Source organism: Lygodium microphyllum, chromosome 2 (assembly GCF_053477565.2).
Source record: "Lygodium microphyllum isolate KBCC chromosome 2, Lygodium_microphyllum_v1.1.10, whole genome shotgun sequence".
In the NCBI taxonomy this organism is placed as follows: domain Eukaryota; kingdom Viridiplantae; phylum Streptophyta; class Polypodiopsida; order Schizaeales; family Lygodiaceae; genus Lygodium; species Lygodium microphyllum.
The window spans coordinates 55779277-55805010 of NC_141136.1; the positions used below are offsets into that span (position 1 = coordinate 55779277).

Genomic DNA, 25734 nt, shown 5'->3' on the forward strand with positions numbered 1-25734 from the left:
TCACGATCTTGGACTCAGGGTCCATGGGGCATGAAATGGGCTTACACTTAGCTATACCAAACCTCGAAAAAAGCTTGGAGATATACTTGCGTTGGAAAATAAAGATGCCCATTGTCAGCTAATAAATCTCAAGACCAAGGAAGAAGTGTAGGATCCAAAGGTTCATCATGTCAAACTCTTGTTGCAAAATCTTTGGAGTCCAATCCACTTATTGTGAATCACTCCCTATAATAATTGAGTCATCCACATATAAGATGACCGAAGAATAGTTGTCACCCTAACCTTGTAATAAAGGTAGGGTCATGATTGGAACAATGAAAGCTTATTTGGAGAAAGAACCGATCAATCCACTGGTCCCACTAGGAGCTTTCTTTAGGCCATAGAGGGCCTTTTGCAACCTGTAGACACGATTCTCCTTTCCTTGCACACGAAAACCAAGAGAATGATAATCATAAATGTCCTTCTCTAAGATGCTGTTCAAGAAGGTAGACTATACATCCATCTAGTAAACAAGCCAATGGTGATGAGTTGCGAGAGCCAAAAGAATTTGAATAGTAGACATAGGGGTTGTAGGTGCAAATGTCTTGAAATAATCCAAGCTTGCTCTTTGGACAAAACTGTCATGGGGATGTGAAATTTTGAGATGCTTTAATCTTGCTGATAACAATTTGGGATCCCATAACTTATAAGTTATACTCCATTTCTCCCTTGTTACTATATCACAGGAAAATGCATTTACAGGAATTTGGCTCCAATTTGCTGCATTGTTTCTTGCGTATGTGCACAAATGCCTCACAACCAAACACTCTCAAGTGTGTATACAAAGGTGGCTTGCCCAACCACAGTTTTTGAGAAACTCTCCCCCCAAAGACCTGTTTGGTGATCGATTTATCAAGTGTATAGCTGTCATAACAGCCTTTGCCCAAAAACCATGAGGTAATGCAACATGAGACAGTATGATACAGACCTTCTCTTGAATAGTCCTATTTATACGCTCTACAATACCATTTTGGGGCGGATTATAAGGGGTAGTGAGCTTCCTTTTTATCCCTTTGTTGTCACAAAAGGCTTGAAAGGCTTTAGACACATATTCTCCACCACTATCAGAGCGAAGACACTTTAATGTCTTGTTGGCTATATTTTCAGCAAGTGCCAAGAATTTTTTAAACTTATCCAAAGCCTCATCTTTACGACGGTTTGGAGAAGCCCATACTTTGCATGTGGCATCATCAGCGAAGGTGATAAAATATTTCTTTTCGCCTAGAGACAACCTTGTCATCTCACATAAATTTGAATGTACCAACTGTATGGGTGAAGATTTTAATGAAATAGAATTTTTATGTGATATTTGAGCATGGTTGCCAAAAATATAATGATCACAATGGTCAAAATCAGCATATCTCGAACACCGCAAATAACCCAAACGAGAAAGCACTTTCATTCCAGTTTGACTCATGTGCCCCAACCCGCTATGCCACAAAGACACACTTGGCTACTCAGTTATGGTGACAACATGATCACACACACTAGATACATGTAATGGATAGAGAGTATTAGTTTCTCAATGTTGAAAAGCAGAGTGTCTGACATTGAAAGCTCTATGGTAGCGCATGCAAGCTCATCTAAATCATCCGATTCCTCTTAATCCATGGTTGTTGGTTTTACTCCTTTTGTTTTGATGGGCTTCACCTGTTTCTTCTGCTCCAAGACATTATAGCATTGCTTTTGCCATATAGCAAAGTTGTGTGCACCTTCAAGCTTCTTAATGCACAATAGATTGCTGCTATCATTGCTGCCAGGCATGATTTACAGCTTAAAGGTGACTCAAAGGTCAACAAATGTGAGCCTAAATGTCACACAAACAACCAAGCTACAAAGTAAGTACCAATCAACAATGAAAATTCAAGTAATTGCAGAAATTTCAGATCTATAAATTAATTTTCAGAGGTACAAAATGTGTGCTACAGCATACCACAAGCAATTGCAACCGTATAACGTGCTAATACATCAGTTACATGAGAAAGCCCCAAATTTAGCTGCAATTTTTGCTTCAAATGCATCCATGGGCACCAATTTGACTCTTATGGTCAAAAGCCCCAAAATTTCTGTGCTCAAACTGCTCAAATGACATCAAACATAACTCCTGAATGGATTACACAAGCCAATTTTGCCAAAATTTCACAAATTTTGCAAAAGCCCCAAATTTGTCCAAGGTCCAATGTGCTCAATTTGCATAGAAACTGCATTGCAAGTACATATCAAGACTAGATTTGACCCAATTTTTGCAAATTTTGCAAAAGCCCCAAATTACACGGGGTCCAATGTGTCAAAATTTCAAGAATTGCACTTGTCCCACTACAATTTCTGCACATGCGCGAAAGGGCCCGATTTTTGAGACCCAAGAGTGTTCAAGAATGCAAAAAATTTTTCTCTGATGAGTAAAATCTCCAGTGTACACCGAAATTCCCAAATTCTAGGGTTGAAAATCATGCCCAATCTCTTGCATTTGTTGAATTGTGCTTGTGTGCGTGAAGGCCCGCAAATTTCAAACAAAGGATGAACCTTTGACAAAAAAAAAAAAAGATTTCCTTACAAAAAAGAAGGGGCTTGACGGGCGATGGCTGCCTGTCGTCCCCACCGAATCTTGTGCCCTTATGGATCTTCCGTGCTGCACCTGTGTCGACGGCCTGCTCCACACTGACCCTGAGCAACTTGCCCAGGTTGGTTTGTGACTTGCTGATACTTCTGCTGCTTGGATGCCTGTCACTCTGTGCCTTGTTGAGGGTCTGTGAGCGGCAGCACGCTTGACAAAGATTGACGACTTGAAACCTTCAGCAATGCAACCTTTTGCTTTGATACAGGTTTGTGGTGGTGGTTGATGTGCAGTGGAGGTTCAATGTTAGGCAATGGCAATGGTAGAGAGTGAGAGAGAGAGTGAGCAGCAATAGTAGTATGATGCATGATGTGTGGGTACAAAAAGATGTACCACTCTTTAGCGACTTGGTGGTTAGGCCTTTGTATTCCTCTAGTATAGAGTCGTAGAGCTTGTGGCTTCTCTCTCAAGGTTGAGTTTCGGGTTCTATCAGTTCATCATGTCTGTTGTTCTTCACTACAGTTCACCTTAGAGGTGGAATATTGGGATTATAGGGTGATCTTCTTCTTCTCTCTCTCTCTCTCGTGGACAATAATAAACTACTCTCCCCCCCCCCCCCCCCCCCCCCCCCCATGTCTGTTGTTCTTCACTACAGTTCACCTTAGAGGTGGAATATTGGGATTATAGGGTGATCTTCTTCTTCTCTCTCTCTCTCTCTCTCTCTCTCGTGGACAATAATAAATGGGGCACTGACTGCCTTCATGGATACACTCTCATTCATTCATCCACATTCATTCTCTCATCAGCCATCATTCCTCTCTTCTCTCCTTAGCCTCTCTGCCGTTGCTGTTCACACTCCTAACAAGGAGGACATTATAGTTCCTGGATTTTCTTCCCTATTGCTTTGCATCAGGCTGTGTTTTGGGGCAGATCAGGTCGCCTAGCTGTCCACTTTTCCTTGGTTGGCTGGTGACCATCATCCCATTGTTGGTGACATTGGGATTGTTGCAACTGACATCTTCTTCATCATAAGGATTTGCATTTTCACCTTTTGCAGCAGTCTACATGTATGTTTGCTGTCTGGATAGGCCACCCTGCTCCTAGAGTTGTCAATTTCATCATCAGCATTTGCATTTTGCTGCCAGTAGGTTCGACACATTAGCATCTTCATCCTAGCAGGCCGCCTTGCTGTTTGGTAGTGATTGGGGTCTTGATTCAGGTTGCTGGTCATCATCTTCTCCTCTCCAATGGCATCTGAACACTATCTTCTACTCCCTCTACAACTGTCCTTCACCATTCAGCATTTACTCCTATACTCTCCTGCTCGGAAGACTGGGTTTCACTCCCTTCACTTTGCAAACTCCCTATAGATACCATTGCCTGATAAGCTGGGACAATGCAGTTATCTTTGAGCTTTTACTCCATTGTATCAACTTTATTTATTCAGCATGATTATGAGTTCGTCATTCATCATCATCATCTTTATTTGACCTTATAAGTCTTCTTCTCTCAATGTTTGCTGTACACTCTATGTTCCTCCACATAGACCCTATTGTCTCTGTAACCGGTCTTCCTTCTTGGAATGGGTGGTGATAACCTGATTTATGACTTAATTACAACAATAAATAAATGCACATAAAATGAAATACACACTTTACCATAACATTCTTGGACAGTAGACACCGTGTTGGCCCCAAAATTGGCGTCCCTTGCGGTATTTCTTTAGCTTTTATTCAATTGGAAGGAGTACAACTCGAGATTCTTCAATCTCCTCCTGCTAACCAATTGCTCTTGTTGTCATAAATGACCACCAAGCCTTTTGGGTCATTTGCCCCTTGATTCACCTAGAACTTCTTCTCCAATTTGACCCTTGGCTGGCCAAATGCTGCCCCAAATTAATTTGGGATGGGCTGGCTCCTGAAATCCCTTGATAATTTTCAATTATCAGCTACTGATTTCAGTCCCTTGAGCCTTCAATCTCTGGCACGGATCCCAAGGTGGCTGCTAAACCCTAATTTCTGCTGTAAATTAGGTTTTACTGCAGAAATTACAGATCGGCCCACCAAAAATGGCTGAGATCTCCTTCGAATGGCTGAGAATTGCTGAGAATGGCTGAGCATAGGCTGAAGGAGATGAGAGAATGCTGTAGAGAGAGAAAATTCTGAGATTTGTCGCGAAGAACTGATCAAAATTTGCTGCTGCCCTGCTGTACCAGCCCCAAACGGATGCACCAACAACAATAGGAGCATCAGAGACTGTGATCTTCAGGAAAAAGTGCATCACCAGAAATTGCCAACTTTCCAAGGTCAAGAATATGCAATCTCCATCACCAAAATGGTTTCCAATGGCTGGGAAATGGCCCCAAAAGCTGGCAGAAACAGTCCAACACCTCTTTCCAACAACTCCAAAATGAAAAAACGAGATTTTCCTCTCCCTTCAGTCCTATTTAGCCTTTCCCCCACTTGCATGGGAAAGTTTTGCCAAGTGGCAGCTTTCTTAATCCATTTTCAGCAATTTCCAGCCATTTAATTAATTAATTAATTGTGAAAATTAATTCAACCCTTAATCCATGCCCAAAAAATTGACCTTGCCCATCTAAAAATTAATTGGCTAGGCCATTTGCAACCCAAAGTGGTCCCATGCATTAATTGACCCTTGAACATGCATAAATCCCTTAATTAATGCCTAGGTCCTAGTGTCACCACTGACATTTAATGGCCAATAATGGTCCTAGGGTCAGACTGACACCATAGTTCACCTAAGAACCTAACAAGTGTAACTTATTACAACTTTTACCTTTGACACCCATCTTTTTCATAGGGTCCTTGGGCTTTCAACTGTAAAAAAAAAAGTAGCTTGCACCTCACGTGTGCATCTTTTAATTGCACATTTGATTAATCCTTTAATCAAATGTCAATTAAACATAAGCAAAACATCAAATTTTCATGTCCTCGTGACAGTCTCTTTGATATGGTATGAATGCATACCATTTCATCTCTTTTCTTGACAAGGGGTAGTCTTTGAATCCTTTGAATTTCGAACCTTCCTTTGGGTTCAAATGGGGGTGCTTTTGCCAAGATTTATGCTCCGGATGAGTGCCTTTGCCACAATGCGGGCACTTAGGCTTGTACTTCTTTTCACTCTTTATCTCATCCTTTGTGTCATCTTGCTTCTTGCTGTTGTTTGGCTTCTTGTTCCCCTTCTTGTTTGCCCTTCCTAGACTTTCAGTAAAGGCCTTGGTAGAGCTAGATCCATTGGCTCCTCTCTCTTTTGAGTCACTTGTCATGCGCCAAGACGAGTCGAGCTAACTCCTCCCAAAGAAGAGCCTCATGTATCCTAGAGGTAAGCAAATTGTTGTGCTAAGAATTTCTCTTAGCCACTTAAACAATCCCAATACATGCTTATTTTAGCCAAAACCCTAAAATGGGGAGTGGATCGAGAGAGTTAAGTGGGAGAGGATCTAGATCCCTAATTTTCTATAAATTGGTAGCCAGCCCTCCACTCTTCACCCAATCTCATTTTTGCTGGTTTCAGGTGTTATCAGCTTGTTGTCCACACCCCGTTTGCGGAGGACATCTCAGCCCTTGTTGTTCATCACTGTTCCCTACAGTTTGGCGCCTATTTTCAGCCCTCCACATGCTGATGGCTGCTGTTTTTGCCTGGCGACTGATTGCTGATCATCTGCCCTGATCCTTGAGATACAGGAGTTCGAGGTTCAATATTCATTCACTGCATAGTGTGTTTGCTGCATGAAATTCGTGTTATTAGTAGTCATATCATTTCATTTATTAATTGTGTTCATTGTCTTTGAGTTACCCTAACCCTAATCCTAATTGTGTTCTTTTATCAGTCTATGCTTTGTGGTACGGTTTCTGTTTATGCTTCTGTGCTAGAGTATTTTCTTTACACAAACTAGTGTAGAAGACATCGTACTTAGGAGATGGCAATTGGCTAGAAGAACCATTGCATATCCTTTGAAGATATCGTTTGTTCTAGGGATGCAAACTTGTCCCCCATATCCTCCATCTTGTTGATGTGATCCTTCGTAGAAGGAAAGTCATCACGGAAAGCATTTTGAGTTTCTTCTCAAGAGTAATACGGCGGGAAAAGGTCTCTTGATGATAGAGAGAAGAGAGCTTTGTCTACACCTCTGCTACCATTTGCAACCTGCATACATGAACAAGGAGAGCATCTTGTAGACTCATAAGAAGAAAGGACCTAGCTCGAGAATTGAGTTGTATCCCATAGAGCTTCCTACACTAGAAAATTTGTCTTTTGGTATTGGGATGCCCGAATGGAGGGAAAATCAGCTACACCTTTCAAAGGAAGATTATAGATGTTTCGCACACTTGGTAGAAGGCACGAACCAGCAGCAAGTTCACGTACTTTGCAACAAATCTGCTCTAGACAACAACCTAGATGTGGTCTCCTCTTGTGGACACCTTTGTGTCCTCACTTAGGCAATGATACCTTGTGAGTTTGCAATGGAAGAGAAACACGAACATGGAGAGGAAAGAGAAGAGAGAGGCAACAAAAGAGAATGAACTGATAATCTGCACCGAATCTGAAATGAATGCTGACTACAATGGTGGACTGATCAGTCCCTGCACGCAACCCAAAGTGTTAGTGAGGGCACCACATTAGGCTGATGATCATGGCAGCACCGGAGATGGAGGAGGCTGAAGTCAGAGTGTGCACAACCTGCAGAAAAAGAGATGAATGGTCTGCCCCAAACTGGGTGCTATGAATAGCAGAAACCCATCACCTGAAGCTGGGGAGACAAATGGTGCAGTCTGCCAGCTAAATACTGACCGACCAGGCTGCCCAAGGGCCTAAAATGCTGATGCAATTATCAGAAGAGGGTGACCTCTGACAAATATCCAGGCTGCCTGGCTATTGCTAAAGCTGGAAAACTGTCCACTGCACAATGTGAATACACTTTACACTCACTGAAAGAAGAAAAAGCACACAAACCAAATGGGCATAACCAGTCAGAGCTCCAATGTCTTCATCAAACTTTGATGGAGCTCACAGCTAGGAGATGACAGACTGACAAAATGGTAGGTTAACACCATCTACCTTCAAGTGAGTATTACTTTGACTCATGGTGCTCCAATGTTGGGAATCCCACTCACATTGCATGATTTCCCTGAATCTCATGCAGCCCAAACGTAGATGTTGCGCATACTTCTCCATGCTATCGTTGAGTTGGCCCTACTTAACTTTATTAGCCAACCCTTCAATCTCATTCCTATTCCCAATGTTGCACATGGATCTGTTGCATGTAAGGAATCCCGGTTTCGCATGGTGGGCACTCTGGGCTCAACCCCCTATTGTACTCCATTCCTCAAAGCAGGAAATCTGCTTAGCATAACATCCCTAAAAGGAAGTGATTTTGCACACCTTGGCCCTAGGTTCCCACTTACAGTGTCAGATCTGAGATCCTCACATTTGGACTGCAGTGCTTCCATGAACAACAATTTTCCATGGACTTGGCAAAGTCTCAATGTTGAGGATCTTTGCCTTTATACCACAATAGAAACTGAAGTGAACATGGTGAATGGTGATACTCAAGCAAAATAAACAGGATGTGAAATATGCTGAGAGTTGAAATGGGCAGAAATATGGAGTTGGAAAAATAAAGCATTCAACGATCCCACTTGTAAGAGATTGGATCCTATAGTATTTCTGCTTGTTTGTGGAACATTGGGATTACTTTTAATGTGTTTTGTAGCTTTTGCATCAAGGAAATCTTATCTTTGTACCTTTATGTGAACGGTTGCCCTGTTATAGTGCTTGATTGTAACGTTTCTCATTGGCAAGGTTTGAATTTGTGCGTGACAAAGAACTTAGTTATTGCTGCATTATAGTGCACAGTCACATCTCGTTTACTTATCCTTAGATCTGGGATCTTTGTTCTCAGTCCTAACAGATTTGATTTTGATTTCAGTTGTTAAAAGGAGTTTTGGTGACCTGGAGGATGATGATGAGGAACTATTCCCTGCCAAAAAGGTACCATTGGATAAATCTTATATGTGATCTCAATAATCCATTGCACTACAATCTCTGGACTTTTGTTTATTTTATGTAAGTAGCTTATCATCTGATATTGCAAGGTGAATTGCTGAATTGAATCACACATTGGCTGTTAATGTAATCAGCTTCTATTCGACTCTTTGCCAGTGATGGTTTTTTGCCAGTGATGGTTTTTCAAGAAGAATCTTCTTCATATCAAATGCTTACATCTTTTAATTTCAAAGAACAATTTTGAACAAAAGTTTTGTCCTTACCTTCCATTCTTCAGATTAAAACTGCTGCAGTAGAGGGCATGAGTTAACTCTACCAAGTTTCCGCCTAAGGAAAAGAGGGTATAGTTAATCCGATCTAGGCTAGCGAAAGAGCCCAGATGTGGCCTATAAGCTTTCCTATTTAGCTGTTGAAAATGCTAGTCTTTTCCCTTTAATCATCCAAGAGCTAGGATTAAGTAATTAGATCAATACTGTGGAGATGTTAAGGAACCACACATGCATAGAGGACTTCCTTCTCTAGACCTGCATGATAGAAAGGCTCTCTGTAGCCTTACAAATTGCAAAGGATAAACACTGAGGCTCTTAAAAATAGAAAGGCTCTCTGTAGCCTTACAAATTACAAAGGATAAACACTGAGGCTCTTAAAAATGGATTACAACTAAAAGAGGACTTTGATGATCTTTAAATCCCAAGTATTTGAGTTAGGGGACCAAAGGTTCCAAAGAAAAGAAGCCAAAACTGATTTAAGGACACTAGGAATAACCAAAGGACTTTTCCGGGAATATAACTGGGGGTGCATGTGGAGTTATGGACATTTGATGACAATCACACATTTGTAATATGCAGCATGGGAATCTATTACCCATATGCATGCATAGATTCTTTGAGAAATATGAAGAAGCTGTATTAGAACAATTACAAATGCCTGACATCTTTGAAATAGCTCAGAAATCTACATTGAAAGATTTATCTGGAATTTTTTCTTCTCAAGTGTTTGTCTTGCCATTTACAAAAGACCGAAAGAACTTGTGAGCAGGCATATGAGTTTGCAGTCATCGTATGAAAGATTTAATTGTTGGATATGAAGAACATCGCATTGGAACAATGGCAGCGGGGATTTTGCAAAATGGGATTAGTGGGTTATAAATAATAAGTTTGCTCATTCTTCTGGTATGTGCTTGGTCATGATGCATGGTGATGTTTGTTGCTTCACATGCCAATGTGGTTTTGCAAAATGGGATCAATGGGTTATAAGTATGCTCATCCTTTTGGTATGTGCTTGGTCACAATGCATGTTAATGTTTTTTTGGATGAAGTTAGTATTGGGCTTCATAGTTAAGTCATAGGAGCCTAGTGCTTAAAAGTCCCTTGTAGACTCAAAATGATGTCAAAAGTGAACTGCACAGCACAAGAGAAAGAGACATACACACAATAAGATAGAAGGCCTAGATTGGAATACAAAAAGTACAAGACCTTTAAATAGAGGCAATGATTGTGGCCTGTCGGGTTTATATATGTCAGTGCTAAATAGGTCAATTTATATGGATGGCACATGTTCTAACCTAGTTTCAGAGATAAACACATAGTTTGTTTCTTCATCTGCATACTGTTCTCACTAGCTATGTTTTTATTATGGAATCTTTAGATATATAAGGAGCCTAGTGCTTAAAAGTCAATTGTAGAGTCAAAATGATGTCGCTGCATAGTGGAAGAGAAAGGGACATGCATGCAATAAGATAGAAGGCCTAGATTTGAATACAAAAAGTACAAGACCTTTAAATAGGCAATATTTGTGGCATGTTGGGTTTATTTATGTTAGTGCTAAATAGGTTAATTTATAGGAATGGCACACGTTCTAAGATAGTTTCAGAGATAAACACACAGTTTGTTTATCTGCATACTGTTCTCACTAACTATGTTTTTGTCGTGGAATCCTTAGATGTATGGTGCAGCACTTACAGGAGGTGCAGACCATGCTACTACCACAATTATAAATCTCAGGGCAAGGTATGCAGTGATAAATAGCTCTGCAACTTGGTTTTGGTGTCATGGAGGTTTCTTCAGTGTCTACATTTCTTCCAACTGTTCCTTTTATTTTGTGTTATATTGTTGCATTGTGACTTCCATAATGTGAGCAATCAAACTTTTTGTTTTTGGTGGGGAAACATGATCCTGCAAAACTTAATTTATGGATTCATGTGTGTGCACATCGTTTGAGCAGTCTGGAAGAACGGGACAACAAAATAGCTTCTTTGCAGGTTAGCATAGGTACCAGCTCTATTTTCTCTTTTCAGCATTCTTGAATAGTACAGCATCAATGGTTTGATTGATTTTAGATCTGTGAGCATTGCATGTGCTACTTGACTTTATCCTTATGATGTGATAGTCTCAAGTTGAAATGGCTAATTTGGAGCTCGAAAGATGGCGCAAGGCATTCCGCAATGAGTCAATCCTGCCTTCCGGCACTGTTCCTGGTGACAGTCTACTGTTGCTGGTTTTTGTTTTGGTGACATTTTGCAGAATGATTGCAGTTTCATATACTAGGCCTTCTAATTAGGATTGCTGTCATGTGCAATCTTTTCATACAAATTTCATGATGCATATGCAGATCCAGAGGTAGTATTGCAAGTCTTACAGAAGTCACAAGCTTCTGAGGGGCAATTAAAAGATCAGGTAGAGTGTCATCACATACTAGAACTTTGTAACTTGGAGAGTTCCTGGAATTTTCATTCTAGATTTTCAATGGGAAAGGAGCGAGGGCGGAATTCCTGTGATTTGTGTTCAGCAATATCCTTGTTAGAAGAAAATTTAGTGTGTGAGGCATGATATACTCAACATTTATTTTCCTGGAATGTGAAAATTCAGATTTTCAATGCGAAGAGGAGGGAAGGTGCAATGCTTGTGAAGCTGGCAAACAAGGAACAACAGATTGTTGAGCTGAAGGTGAATCTGTTTGTTCTTTCTCTGTGAATAAATATGTTGTCATTTGTAGTATAATTACTGCTGACAAACTAGTTAATGGATTTGCTGCACATTTATGAATTTCCTAAAGGAAACCTCATTGGAGGTCAATGGCTTCAGAGTATGTGTACCAGGAATGATTCTTTCACAATTTTAATACCTGATGAAATTATGGAAGCCTTAAATTGGATTGTCCAACTTCTCACATGTGAACTACAATTTATGGTTTACTGCTTCCTTGGGGGCCCACATGAGTCTAAAATGGTTGAGCTTGGATTAGCACATATTCTACTTCTATTACAGTCCATTCGTCTACACATGCCATTGAACGGTGACGCATGTTTCTGTGTTCAGTGATTGAATGTGATAGCTCATTCTATTTTCCTATTTGAGTTTTTGTTTTCGTGCTGTTGCTCCTGTCAGTTTTTATTTTAGCGTGCTCTTTCAAAATTTGAGATTGTCTCAGAGCAGCACGTGTGATCCAAGGGCCTTCACTGCCACTATCTCTGAGCCCTTGTCTAACCGATCATCAGCTTCAAAATGCAAAATATCTCCCCGTTCTATCCCTACCCAAAAGCAATCCCACTGGCCCTCAAGTTCACGTTGCTGCACTGTTATTCTGTGTGTGCCATAGTTATTTCAACTCTACTATGGATGGCTATGTCTGTCTGTGACCAGGGTGATGGCTTGGAATGACGACATGCTCATGGTGTGCATGTGGTGATAGATTTTGCAAAACACAAACAAATGTGGTATTATTGTGCAACACATTCAAGGCAGCTATGGCAATGCTTTAAATGCACGTGCTGTTGACTCTCACTTGCTCTTTATCGTGATGTAGTATTGCTAAGTTGACACCCAAAAAGCCAAGTTTTTCCAAAGGTGTTCTTGTTTCAAGGCTATACCCATGCCTGCATGTGTCCACATGCACATGCATGCGCACACACCATCTCTCCTCACTCTTTTTCCCCCCCCGAGATAATCCTCCTCAAACTATTGTACATATTTGTTTGCAAAGTTGGTTTAAGGTGCTACATTTAAGGCACTTGCTGTCAAATCTTGCTTGCTCTTTATCATGATGTGGTATTGCTAAGTTGACACCCAAAAAGGTGAGTTTTTCCAAAGGTGTTCTTCAAGACTATGCACATGCCTGCACGTGTTCTTGCGCGCACACACAGACACAGCCACACACAGAGGCATCTCTCCTCCAACTATTCTACTTGTTCGTCTACAAAGTTGGGTTTAACGCGCTACATTTTGCAACTCTATTGGTTTAATCAAGACTGTTGGACTGTTTGATGGAATTAATACAGTTTGCACAAACTTTCTTAATCTAAACTTGTCTTCTTCTTCTTCAAGAAACAGCTGGATGTTAACACACATTTACTCAAAAATGGCAATAGTGAGAGAGCATGCACACATGCACAAAACTGGAAATAGTGAGAGAACAAAGTTGCTACTGATTTAGTTGAGTGTAATGGGTTTTTAACACTGTAATTGGTCTCCTTTGCATAATGGGGCTTTCAGTTGATGGATGCATGTCAAAATCGTAAGCTTATAGCAAGACCTTCATTCATGCAAATTGTTGGTGATGTCTCAAGGATTAGCCAGTGGGAAGTTTATGGGAGAAAAAAATATTATGGGAGACAAAATAATTAAACTTGGGAAATGAAAGTTATGTGTGTGTTAATGAGACAAGGATGTGTAGGAATTGGTAAGTGGAGAAGAAGAAACTGATGGTTCTCAAACTTGGAACAAAAAAGATACGGAGGCAATAATTTAACTTCATATAGGAGACATTTAAACCATCACATAGGCTCAAGGACAAAAGCTAAGGATGCAGGAAATAAGTTAGAGAAAATCTATATTGCACAGTAGAAGATATTCTAAAATCAATCTGAAACTGGAATTCTAGGATCTCAAAATTGAGTTTAGAGATTTATTTATGAAATTTTGTAAATAAACCAAGGAGCATTATGATTGAACTTGGGGGTATAAAAAAAGATGCACATTCAGCTTTCATAAAAAGCACGTCCAGTCTAAAATTTAAAACTGTTATCATCAATAAATAGAACTTCCCAGCCTCTCTTGGAGGAGTAAATAGTTCACTTTTGGAGAAGACAAGCAGGTCTAGAAAGTTTAAAGCTTAGTCAAAAGTCCAAGGGATACTGTATTCTTTTTCAAAAGTAGTTTAAATGTCCATGAATGTACTCACTCTGGACACATGCGACATGTTCATGCCCAATGTAAGTGTAAAGACAGACCCAAATTGAAGTGTACATGTAGAAGAAAGGAAGTAGTGCCAATCAAATAGTGCTATGGAGTAAGGGATTGAAAGATAGATCATCTTTCGGTTCAAATGTATTTCTGGCTTCTGGTGACCAATTATGCGGGTCATGCTAAATGCTCATGCTCTTCTATGCTATTTGCATGTCTCTGTGTTCCCTATATTGTAACCACCTTTGGTGCTGATAATGTGGGCAATGTGGCATGCTTTTTATGTTCTTCTCTAGGGATGACCATTTGTGTACCAATGTAGCAAGGGGAGGGGATTTGTGAAATGTGGTACCCTTGTGCAGTGTATGAGAGGTCTATGGGAGGAGTTGACGTGCATTTTGACAGTTTGTAATTTGATTTTTGTTGCCAAAAATTTCTAGAAAGGTCTATTTACTTGATGTATTTTAGTATATTCTTGGCTCTGTATACTTTTGAAATAATCCAAATCTTTTTCTGGCATGCTCTCCCTGTCTGTAGTTGCCAAAATATCAGATCAAGTTGTATTACAGTTCAAGCTCAAAGCCTTTGTAGACCACAGTTCTTCCTCATTGTGTAATATGGTTTAAGGTCACAGCATTTGGAGATTACAGCTCGTCCAAAAGTTTAACCAACCATGGGTATTTTGGTCTTCGTGATCTAGAAGTCATGAAATTCTTTCATAATGATAAGAAGTGTGGTTACTGGTTAATTTCGTGTGGTTGACAACGCCTCAAACATGGCCATGTGGTACAAGATCTTGTGTTCTCTAGAAAAATGCTGCTGAGATGATGATGATTTACTCAGAAGATTTTGTGAGCATTTTAAACTTTTTTGGAAGGGGGAAATGCTTTTTTGATCACCTTGCCTTTATTTGCCTCTTGACTGGTGTACATGCAGTATGCTTTTTGAAGGTTTTTCTCATTTCTTTTTTGTTTGACCTGAAGGTTGGTTTATGTCTTTGTGCAGACTATAGTGCATGATTTGAAGTTAATGATGAAGCCCCCAGCAGTACAGGTTAGTTATATGCAGCACTAGGTGCACAAATTGAGTGCTAGACCATTGTTGTTTATACTTTATTTTTATTTCAAGAACTCAGTTGTTTGTCAATGGCTCTTGCTGCACAATCATCTTATTTGGACTGACCACCCCATCTGCTAGAATGGCCGCTTTCCTTTCTTTGAGCTCCAAGCTCCAAGCTGCAGTTTCAGCATCTGGAGACCTGTTCAGGCACACTTCTCAGCGGCTTGTCTGGTTCTTTCCTCTCTTTACGGTCCTTCCAAGTTTTCAAGTCTGTTCTTTTAATTGAACTTGTCTTGCTGCTTGCCTTTCTTGCTGTGATGTCAGTCCTTGAAAGCTCTGCCTCCTCATTTCTTACCATTTTCATCTCGTTTTTCTGCTGTCCATTTTTGCCTTCCTCCCTGGTTCTTGTCCTGTGGAGCACTGCAGATGCAATGACTTTCTTTAAAATTGGATCTATTGGTGATTGGTACACATGACAAATCTTTGGCTAATCATCTTTTTCCATTTGTAAAAATCATGGAATCTTTGAGAGGTGGCCTGCAGATGCTGAAAACGACCTTGGAAAAAATGACAAGAGGATATGAAGCAATTAAATGCTTTACCAATAGGCCTATTCATCTTAGATATGACACTTCTTAGTAGGGTGCATGTGCTTGACTTTGCTTGCTTCAAGCTACTTCTTAAGCTAGTGATGTGCAGCCTGGTGTATCTTGGTCCAGGGCTTGGGATTTGTCTCAACTGCTGTAGGAAAAGCCCTTGCACTTTCATATTTTCAGATAGAGAGGTTGCAACTAGCATTATTGGGCTGCCTATTCTTTTTTAAACTAGTTTGGAAACAGTACCTATATTGTATCTATATGTATATACACATAAAAGAACTGAGGTAGCTAGAAATCATAGAAATCATATTAGCGCCGAGAGAGAGAGAGAGAGAGAGAGAGAGAGAGAGAGAGAGAGAGAGGGATGAACGCTTTTACGAAAAAAAGAGAGATGAACGCTAACCGGGTGTATCATCTTCTGATTAAAGATCATCAATGGCTGCTTACTAAAGCTAATACTGTATGGGGTTTGCGTAAATCTCAGTCATGATGGAAGGTAACTGTGGTGGAGGTCTGGTTGAACAAGACACCTTTCAAATGCAAGGTCTTTCTTTGGAGGGTGATGATTGGTGGTCTTCCTCTTGCTTCAGCCCTTTCCAAGCATCGAATCTCCAACGGCAATTGTTTCTTTTGCACCACCAGTGTGGAATCGGCCCGCCATCGATTTATTTCTTGCCCTCTTGCTAAGAAAATCTAGTCACTCTTGTCGGCAGCTTGGCGAGCAGTGGTTGGCTTCTCGTTAAGCCCTTTTGACTGGGTTTTTGCGCGGCCCAAATACCCCACACCGGCTCAGTCGCATATGAAGATCTTGTTTCACTTTCTTAGATACTGGGGCTGCTAGCACAATTGGACCATTTGGAATGCTTTTCTTTTTGATTCAGCCTATAATGTTCAGGGACATATTGCTAGGCTTAAAGGCCTTTTGCGTTGGCAGATAGATCTCCTTCGGCACTCTGACTTACTCCCTCGGGAGGGCTTGCTTCCCTGGCATATGGCAATTTCCTCTGCTTCTTTGCCATGACTTCTTGTAACTCTTTTGTCGTTTAGTACTTTAGAGAGAGAGAGAAAGTTTACACATGATGGCTTAGAGCCATCGTGTATCTTGTAATCATGTAAACTTGTACCTTTTTTTTGTAATTAATACAATTACCTTTTATGAAAAAAAAAAAGAGAGATGAACGTTGGCTAGCGGTTAGTTATAATGCTCTTGTGTCTCTGGATCTAATTAGCATATCTGGCATGTGTGCTTCTCTGGTGGGATGGATCTATATTTGCCAGTCTCAATCTCTAGCTGATGTGAGGAGGTGCGCAACTGGCCAATAGTACATCTAATCCCATGGGAAAGGGGGGTGTCCATGTATCTCGGGTGAACAATAAATCCATCATCTGTAGCATAAAGGAAATGTGTCAGAAGTGGAGTAGCGGTGGAAGCATAAACATGTGCTGAAATAAACTGCTGAAACACAAGACAAAAAGAGAAAAGAAAAGAACACGATACAGATGAGAACTCAGATGTATGCACGGGAAATGGAATCCATATATCTGAACACGAGACAGTCGCATACAACAGTGAGTCACTGGCTGCGTGGGCACTGGCACTGGCTCCTCTCTCCAAAGAGTCTGCAGATGGTGAAGATGAAGTGACTGACTGAGGAGGAGCCACTGAGTATAAATAGGCTGAAAAAGTGGGGAGCAATAATGCTGGTCGGACAGCATTTAATGCTGGCCGACTGGTGCATAAAATGTCCCACTGGCATAAAATGCCACACCATAAAAATACCTAAAATACCTAATAAAAATGCCCAGCCCAGATCAAACTCAGACTCACACATGAGCTGACAAATACTCTGCTAACACCCTCTCTCAGATCATGAGTGATCTGATACAATACAATAGTACAATGAATAGGGATCAGAAACTATACAACATAGAACCACCAAGTAGAACCATGGATACCCAAGCAGTGGGTGATCAAGCCACCACCAAGGTGCCTCGGAGAGAACCTGATGTTCGATGTCGATCGTACCAAACACCTGAAAATAGAGAAGATCATAGCATATCTCTGTGTCCATCACGAATATCTCGTAGTAGCATACAAGACCATCCTGTCAAAAATGCCTCTGAACATAGGTGACCATGGATTCCCCGCCTTTGGCCAGACCACCAAAGTGTCCCCTCATGTGAGCTCCAGACGAAAGCCTCCCGCTCTCTGTCAGATAACCAGCTCAGCATGAACCTAGATGTCAATCCCAGCTCCAGGATTTGATTCCGCCAGACTGAAGTCGATGCGTCAGGGACGTCCCTCTCTGGAACCTGTGCACCTGTATAAAAATATAGATGAGGCGCGGCTGCCCCATCTGAACACCCGCTCACACTCCCTCTCTGGCACAAGAGAGTCGTGAGGGATGACCTCATCACCATCACTAGAAAGCAGCCGAGGAAGGGGCCACCAAGCCCTTCCCGCGATCCGAAGAAGAGGATCCCTTCCGCGCCTTGGACTTCACCTTGGTCGGAGGATCGGAGTCGGAGTCTGATGAATGAGAGGACTCATCGGTAGAGTCAACATCCCGCTTCGTCTTCTGCGCCTTCTTCCTGGAAGCCGCTAACTTCTTGCAGTCCTTCCGCAAATGTCCCTTCTTGCCACAGTGGTAACACTGGGCCTTCGACTTCTTCTTCCCGTCACCCCTCTCTGAAGCTACATAAGCCTCACCTCCATAATGTGCCGGAAGCCGCCCCTGTAATCTCAAGGATGCATCATGGTTGTCCTCATCAAAGTCTTCAGGAAGAGGAAAAGGACGGAGAGGTCGAGCAATAGCTCCACAGACGATGTACCATAGCCGCTTCTACACAAACCAAGCTTTCATGACAGCACTCCACGTGAGATAATCAGGTCCATGTAACTTATCATCAGTGGAAGTGCACGGAGGAGCCATATGGAGAGGATAAGAAGAGAAGTAGAGAAGAGATGGAATTTAGAGAGGAAACACAGCCAAAACACAAGCACAGACTACAGAAAACGAGAGTTCACATGCAATAGAACCCAAAATCTGATCAATAGAAGACAAAATCTGCTGCAGAAAGTCAAAAAATCAGTCAAAAACTGCCAAAAACAGAGAAAACGGCCTGAAGTAACAGTCACCCAGCCACGAGAGATGCTGAATCAGCAAAACGCAGGCTGTAAACTGGAGAAAAACAGGTAGAACACTGTCGCCAGCAGCTGCAGATGAAAAACGCAGGCAGCAGAGGGTGCGAAGGCAGCAGAGGGTGCGGAGGCAGCAGGCGATGGCAAAACTGCAAAAAACGCAGGCTGAAAACAGCCCCAAAACAGGTCGCCTGGCTGCGACAGCAGTCGTCTGATCAGCAGGGGTACAAAACAGTCCTGAAATCAGCAAGAAAACACAGCAGAAACACAAATCCTGAAAACTGATACCATGTCAGAAGTGGAGCAGCGGTGGAAGCATAAACATGTGCTGAAATAAACTGCTGAAACACAAGACAAAAAGAGAAAAGAAAAGAACACGATACAGATGAGAACTCAGATGTATGCACGGGAAATGGAATCCATATATCTGAACACGAGACAGTCGCATACAACAGTGAGTCACTGGCTGCGTGGGCACTGGCACTGGCTCCTCTCTCCAAAGAGTCTGCAGATGGTGAAGATGAAGTGACTGACTGAGGAGGAGCCACTGAGTATAAATAGGCTGAAAAAGTGGGGAGCAATAATGCTGGTTGGACAGCATTTAATGCTGGCCGACTGGTGCATAAAATGTCCCACTGGCATAAAATGCCACACCATAAAAATACCTAAAATACCTAATAAAAATGCCCAGCCCAGATCAAACTCAGACTCACACATGAGCTGACAAATACTCTGCTAACAAAATGCTCATGGTAGAAAGCCATCTTTGTCCGTAGCTCCTACCTTGGCATCAACCATGTTTGCCTGATATCCAACTGGGTAAGATCCATTCTGATGATCTTGCAGATCTCTAGCTTGCTCAGATCAAGAGATGGTGCATCAAGGGAGTATTGGAAGGGGGGTAACTTGTCCATGCTAAAGCCATGCAGCTCAAACCAGGCCGACATCTGTGCATACCAACATGAAGTATCACCCTCTCTGGTAAGTTGCCTGGAGCACTCAAGGGCCAACCGTGCGTATCTGTGTCTGGGTAAGTCCCATAGGCTATGTATGTATGCAACCGATCGGGTGAGGGCCTCTACCACAATCGGTGTAGTTGCTAGCTCGGCTCTAATGATCTCATGTGACACTGAGGCCTTACATTTGATCATCTTGGATATCATGGACACTAGGGGTTTCTCCATCGACCTCCATCCATCATAAGTGTGCCTTGATTTGCTATGGTGGTCAAGATTGGGCCCCCATATCTGTACTCCATAAAGTAGTGTGGATGTGACCAGTGTATCGAAGAGCCATAGCTTGGTGCGGGGTTCTTGGAATTGCACTTGTGAGCACATCCTCTCCAAACCGCCTAGTGTTTGTATCCACGAGTCAGTCTAGTGTTTGCTGTCTCTCGCATAGAAAAGGTGGGCCTTGTGAATGAGACTCCCAGGTATGTATAAGAATCCACATACTTCAGTTCCTCAGATCCATATGTGAATTTAGGTGCTGATATCCTGACTCACTGTGGTGTAGTATTAAATACCATCACCTTGGTTTTACCAAGGTTCAGTGAAAGCCCACTGTCCAAAGTATAGGAGTGTAATGCATCCAAGTGTCTTTGTAGACCCTCTGGAGAGTCAGTTATCAATACAATGTCATTTGCATACAATAGGAGAGGTATCCAAGTGCCAGCTAGTGGATCTCCTCTATCTCTTTCCTGTCAAATGTAATCAGCAATCCCATCAATGTACAGGCCAAATAATGTCGGAGAGAGGAGGCATCCTTGCTTCACCCCAATGGTGGAGTAAATAGGTACCGAAAGGCCCTCAGGTGTCCGAACTTTGCCCACAACTCTCTCATACAGTGCCAAAATACCCCAACTGAGCTCTTTCAGTACTCCCATGGCATGCAATCTATTTATTAGCCTGTCTCTCGGTACTGTATCAAAGGCTTTGTGAAAGTCCACAAAGCAGGGGTAGGTCCATCGGTCATGGGTCCTTTCCTCCTCAATGATTGTTCTGAGTGTGAAGATGTGATCCAATGCGGAGAAGCCTCTCCTAAAGCCAGCGTGTCCCTGTGCTCTAAGACCCCACATCTTTGCCCACTTGCTTAACTCATGCTCAAGGATGGAAGCATATGACTTAGCCAATGTATGCCCAACCATGATAGTTCGATAGTTATTGGGCAGAGTAGGGTCCCTTGACTTGAGGATAGGCACAATAGTGTTCGTGCACCAGCTTTCTGGTAGGCCTTTACACATGGCTTTGTTAAACATGTAAGCTAGGAATCCTGCCACCAAATCTCTAGCATGGATCAAGTGCTCGGCTACTAATCCATCATGATCTTGTGCCTTTCCTCTGCTAAGTCTATCAATGGCCTCTCGGACCCTACTTTTTGTAAAGAAAGTGGTGGTCTTTGGACAAGGCTCAAGTGGGGCAGGAAGAGGTGGCTGAGCCTCCACAGTATAAAGACTAGCTGCATACTCCTATATGGCGGTGGACGTAATAGGTGTGGTCGGGCAATGCTCTCTGAAAAGTCTCCAAGTCTCTCTAGAGTCCTGGCTCAAGAATAACTGATATAGGTCTTGCTCCAGCTGGGCCAAGAATGTTCTCTTCTTCCACCGTGTGGGGCGTCTAAAGAGTATCTGTGTCTGTTTGTGGGAAGTGGACCCCAGTGCTATCTCTCTCTGTAGCCGTGCTTTGGTCTCACGGCACTCATCATCATACCAGCTGTTCTGAGGTGTCACCCCGGTGGAGGCTCTTTGTATGGGTCGTGAGTGTGGGAAGGCTACACTTGCAGCTCCTGTAATGGAACGTCGGGGTTTGCATCATGTAACAATCTAAGGATCTCCGCCTCATAGGTATCCTCAGTCTTTCTGGAAAAGAGGTATCTCGGGTGTTGGTGAGCTGCATGATGGGTCTGCGTGTTAGTGAATTGGAGGTCGATGGTGAATGATAGGTAGGCATGATTCACTGCAACTTCGAGAAGGCATGGAGATACTGAGAGGTCCTGGATGTGAGATATCAACGTCGATGGGGCAAGAACATAGTTTACTATGCTGGCACCATGTCGGTGAGGATAACATGTGAAGGCGCCGGATAGGGGGTATCTAGCTAGGCCATTGAGAATGGCTAACCTGTGTGCTGCGCCCATCTCCACAAGGTATCTTCCATATTCGGTGACTTCCCCCATATCCCGAGATATTCTCTCGAGTTGTAGCTTTGACACATCCTGCTCCTGTAGCATCGCCTTAGATGCATCAAAGAAAGACACATGATGGGAGGTTGTCCTGGCATTAAAGTCTCCTAGTAAGATAACCTCTCCCTCCTTCGAGAACTCCCTTCAAGATTAGTGGGTAGAGTGTTGGGGGTAAAGGCGCCTCTGCCTAGCCGCCCGTGTATTACTACACTGACAGTCACCACCATTGCACACTGCAGGTGGCGGATGCCCGTCACCGTCACTTTATTCTTTATTCTTTTAGTGACAGTTTGAATAAAGGAAGGCCCGGTCACACATTGTCACTGTTGGAGTTCCCATTTCTAGTCTCTCCCTTTGTTGCTCTTGCTCTCCCGCCATAGCTCTCGAGTCCAACCTTCAATCCGTCGCTCCCTTTCAACTGGTATCAGAGCTTTGCTTTCCGACTCTTGAGCTTGGTTCGTGGCATTCTTAGCATCCCATCAACTCCCTACTTGCATTGGGTCTCCTTCCCGGCAGCCATATCCGACTCCTTCGAGCGCCCGTCACTCCCCGGCTTCCCGAGCACCTTCCCGGCATTGTTAGGCACCTTGAGGGCATTACATCAGAGGTATTTGATCATTTTTCTCAGGGTTTACTTCAGTTCTCAGGTCTCACAGGCTGTAAACAAGATTGGGGCAGCCACCATTGAAACTCCCTTTGACTCATATCTCACTTGTCTTTGAACAAGACTTACTAGAGCTTGTTTGAGGCCTTCCTTAGTTTTAACCGGACCCCTCCGAAGCTTGGCCACCATTTTTTACAGCCCCAGGACCAGCATTTACAATTGGCGGAATCACGCAGCCCTCCCATATGTGTCTTCAGCATTGACAGTCACAACAACAGCTCTCCCCCTTCATTGGCATTTGAAAAGGCTCCATTTCGGGCATATGAACATGCTTTGATGCTTGATTTTGATGGTTGATGCGTTGGCATAGCATTTGGACTGATTTAACATTGTTTTGGGACTGTCATAACAGTCCATAGGCAGTTTATGACAGCGTTACACTGACATTTGATGCTACAGCTTGTTTGGCATTGCCATTTGATGCCCGGTTGGTCTCTTTTGATGCCCAGATGTTAGGGGAATGTATGCCTATTGTTTGGCAACCATTTGGAGCTGATTTTGGTGCTGAAATTCTCAGTTTTGAATAGTAAATCACTTCTGTACACAGTTGGGCTGAAGTCATTTTACTCATGTATACTTATGCCTATGCTTTTCGGGCTATGTTTCGGGCATATATGGTGATGTATTGACACTTGGGGCTCGACATAGAGCTTGGTTTTGATTCGGGATCGTTGGTTGAGCTTGAGCTCGCTTTGCAAAGCATTTGGATGCTCCGTCTTGGATGTACTTATGGCATGTATGTTGCTTATGTCTGACCGGTCTTGACATGCTTAGCCTATGCCATTACTATATGCTAGTTACATTGTTTGGGGCCTATTGTTACTAGAGCTCGGTCTTGGCTTGACCTTGGATTCTCGGAGCTTACTTGAGCTATTTATTGGCTTGCCAGAGTTGTATCTTGGGATGTACTTGATGTCTTACATGCTTATGGATGCTACATACGGATGCTCTACCGCGTACATGTTCGGGATGTACTATTGATGTATTGTCTTGGACTTTATGTCATTGACACTGTGTCTTGCCTTGGCTTGAGCTCCTGAGCTCGTACATACGGCTTTTGTTCCAGTGGGAGCATTCTTGAATGCTTATCAGACGTTGAGCAGGTGGTACTTTTATGCATTGAGCCGTTACATGCTATTGAGCAGTTACAGACACTTGAGACTTTGGGACTTCTTACCTTTTGGGATGATACATTATATGTCTTGGTTCACTGTATGCTTATGAGCTAAGTCTCAGTTTTGGATCCGTATCTTTGTGAACTGACACCTACTTGTGTCAAGTTTTGGTAGTGGCAGGAACACTTTGCCCCGTTGCGTGGGGGGTGTGCCTACTCACTGGCAGATGTTTGTATGACATACTTGGGTGTTGGATTTATGCTTATGGACCATCATATGCTTATGCTATGTCCGCATGATGCCGGCTTTGGTCTTGGCAGTATCTGATTGCCTTGGGATCCGATTTTGGCACTATTAGCTCTCTTGTACTGAAATCTGAAATTTATTACATCAAGCATATATGTATGGACTGACATGGGTTTTTCATGCTGAAACACTCTGAAATGATGTACTTTCACCAGTATTTAGTGGGCAGCAGCTTTGGTTCCACTTTCTTCACAATTTTTCCTCGATTTTGGTGATTTTTTGGTCATTTTCTGCAGTAAACAGCAAGCAGTTTTGAACTGCCTACAGTCTTCCAGCCTGCATTATGGTGAGTTCGTCCAGTGATCATGCTATTTTCAACATCACTAAGCTTGATGGTACGAATTACTCTTATTGGAAGAGCCAGATTTGGCAGGTGTTGGTGCAGAAATCGCAAATCAAACCTTTGAGGTTAAGCGGATATTCGCTTGTAACTATGCCAGATGGGGAATGGCTTGAGCTTGATGAGTTGTGCAAGCCCACTATTGTATTGTCTCTCATAGAACAGGTTCACTATAATGTCTTTGAGGAAGAACAGAGTGCATGGCAATTGTGGGAAAAGATTAAAAATCTCTATGATAAGAAAAGTTCAGCGAGTCAGATGTATTGGCTGAAGTAGCTTATGGATCTGCGCATGAAGGAGAATGTGACTATGTCTGCTCACTTGAGCTAGTTTTATGCTCTACTCAAGAACTTGATTTCGCAGGACATCACTTTTGCAGAGGATGTCACTGCTCTTTTCTTGCTTGGTACTCTTAATGAGTCATGGGATGTATTCGGCACTGCATTATGTGGCTCTACTGATACCTTGAAATTATCTAATGTTGAGAGTGCCCTTTTGCAGGAAGAGGTTAATCGTAAGAATTTGGATGCCTCTCGTGTGTCTCATGCTATGACAGTTAGAGGTAGGAATGATGGGTATGGAAAGCATGGTAGTGGTAGTGGCCGTGGACGGGATTCTTAGAAATCTCGGTCAAAGTCTTGTGGGAGGTCACGTAGCAAATCCCGTAGTAGGAATGCAGATGTTACTTGTCACCATTGTGGGAAAAAGGGCCATATTAGGCCACAATGCCATGAATTGCGCAAAGATAAGAGGAAAGACAAAGTACAGGATAAGTCTTTTGATCGCAGCATAGTACTTGCAAAGTCCAGTGTTAAAATTGAAGAGATCAATGTTATGCAGCTTAAGAATGTTGATGATAATGATTATATCCTAGCAGCTTCTTCTAGTGCTTCGCAGATGACAGAGATACACTCTATGTATGCACAGTATTGGCTCTTGGACTCAGGTGCATCCTTTCATGTGACACCTTGCCGGGAGTGGTTTCATTCATACCGTACTGTTTCAGGTTCTCTGCGCTTGGGTGATGACAACTGTCTTAATATTGTGGGCATTGGTGATGTAAGGTTGCAGTTTTCTTCTGGCAGCAGTTTTGTTATACAGGATGTACGTTATGTACCTGCTTTGACATGCAGTCTCATGTCAGGTGGACAGCTTGATGGCGCAGGATATTATGTATGTTTTGGAGACTCTGCATGGAAGATCACTCGTGGCAGACTTGTGATTGCGAGAGGTGCCAAGACTGGCAGTCTCTACCCCTTGATTGTATCAGCTTCTTCCCTTGATCATGTTTTGTCTGTGGGTTCTATCCCACATGTATCTCTTTGGCATGCCCGTTTAGGCCATATGTCTTTGAAGGGAATGAAAATGCTTTCTGGTTTGCAGTACTTACCGCCCCTTGATTATGCATGTTTTGATTCATGTGAGCATTGTCTTTATGGCAAACAGACTAGGTCTACACATAAGAAGTCTGGTAGGCCACGCATGAGTGAGCCCTTGGCATAGGTACATTTGGATGTCTGTGGGTCCAT

General features: G+C 42.5%; 1 protein-coding gene across 5 annotated transcripts in view; it reads left to right on the forward strand.

Moving 5' to 3' along the window:
• FIP37 (FKBP12 interacting protein 37) overlaps window positions 1–25734 on the forward strand; it is a 206356-nt gene that overhangs the window by 41177 nt on the left and 139445 nt on the right. For 3 of the 5 annotated variants that reach the window (XM_087693729.1, XM_087693724.1, XM_087693749.1), the window contains exons 3-10: window positions 8544–8605; window positions 10562–10629; window positions 10844–10880; window positions 11009–11096; window positions 11231–11295; window positions 11488–11565; window positions 14806–14853; window positions 14998–15090. In XM_087693729.1, the coding sequence (XP_087549855.1) occupies window positions 8544–8605; window positions 10562–10629; window positions 10844–10880; window positions 11009–11096; window positions 11231–11295; window positions 11488–11565; window positions 14806–14853; window positions 14998–15090 (539 nt within the window). The remainder of the gene's footprint in view (window positions 1–8543; window positions 8606–10561; window positions 10630–10843; window positions 10881–11008; window positions 11097–11230; window positions 11296–11487; window positions 11566–14805; window positions 14854–14997; window positions 15091–25734) is intronic. The other 2 variants (XM_087693737.1, XM_087693740.1) reach the window with 2 other exon arrangements.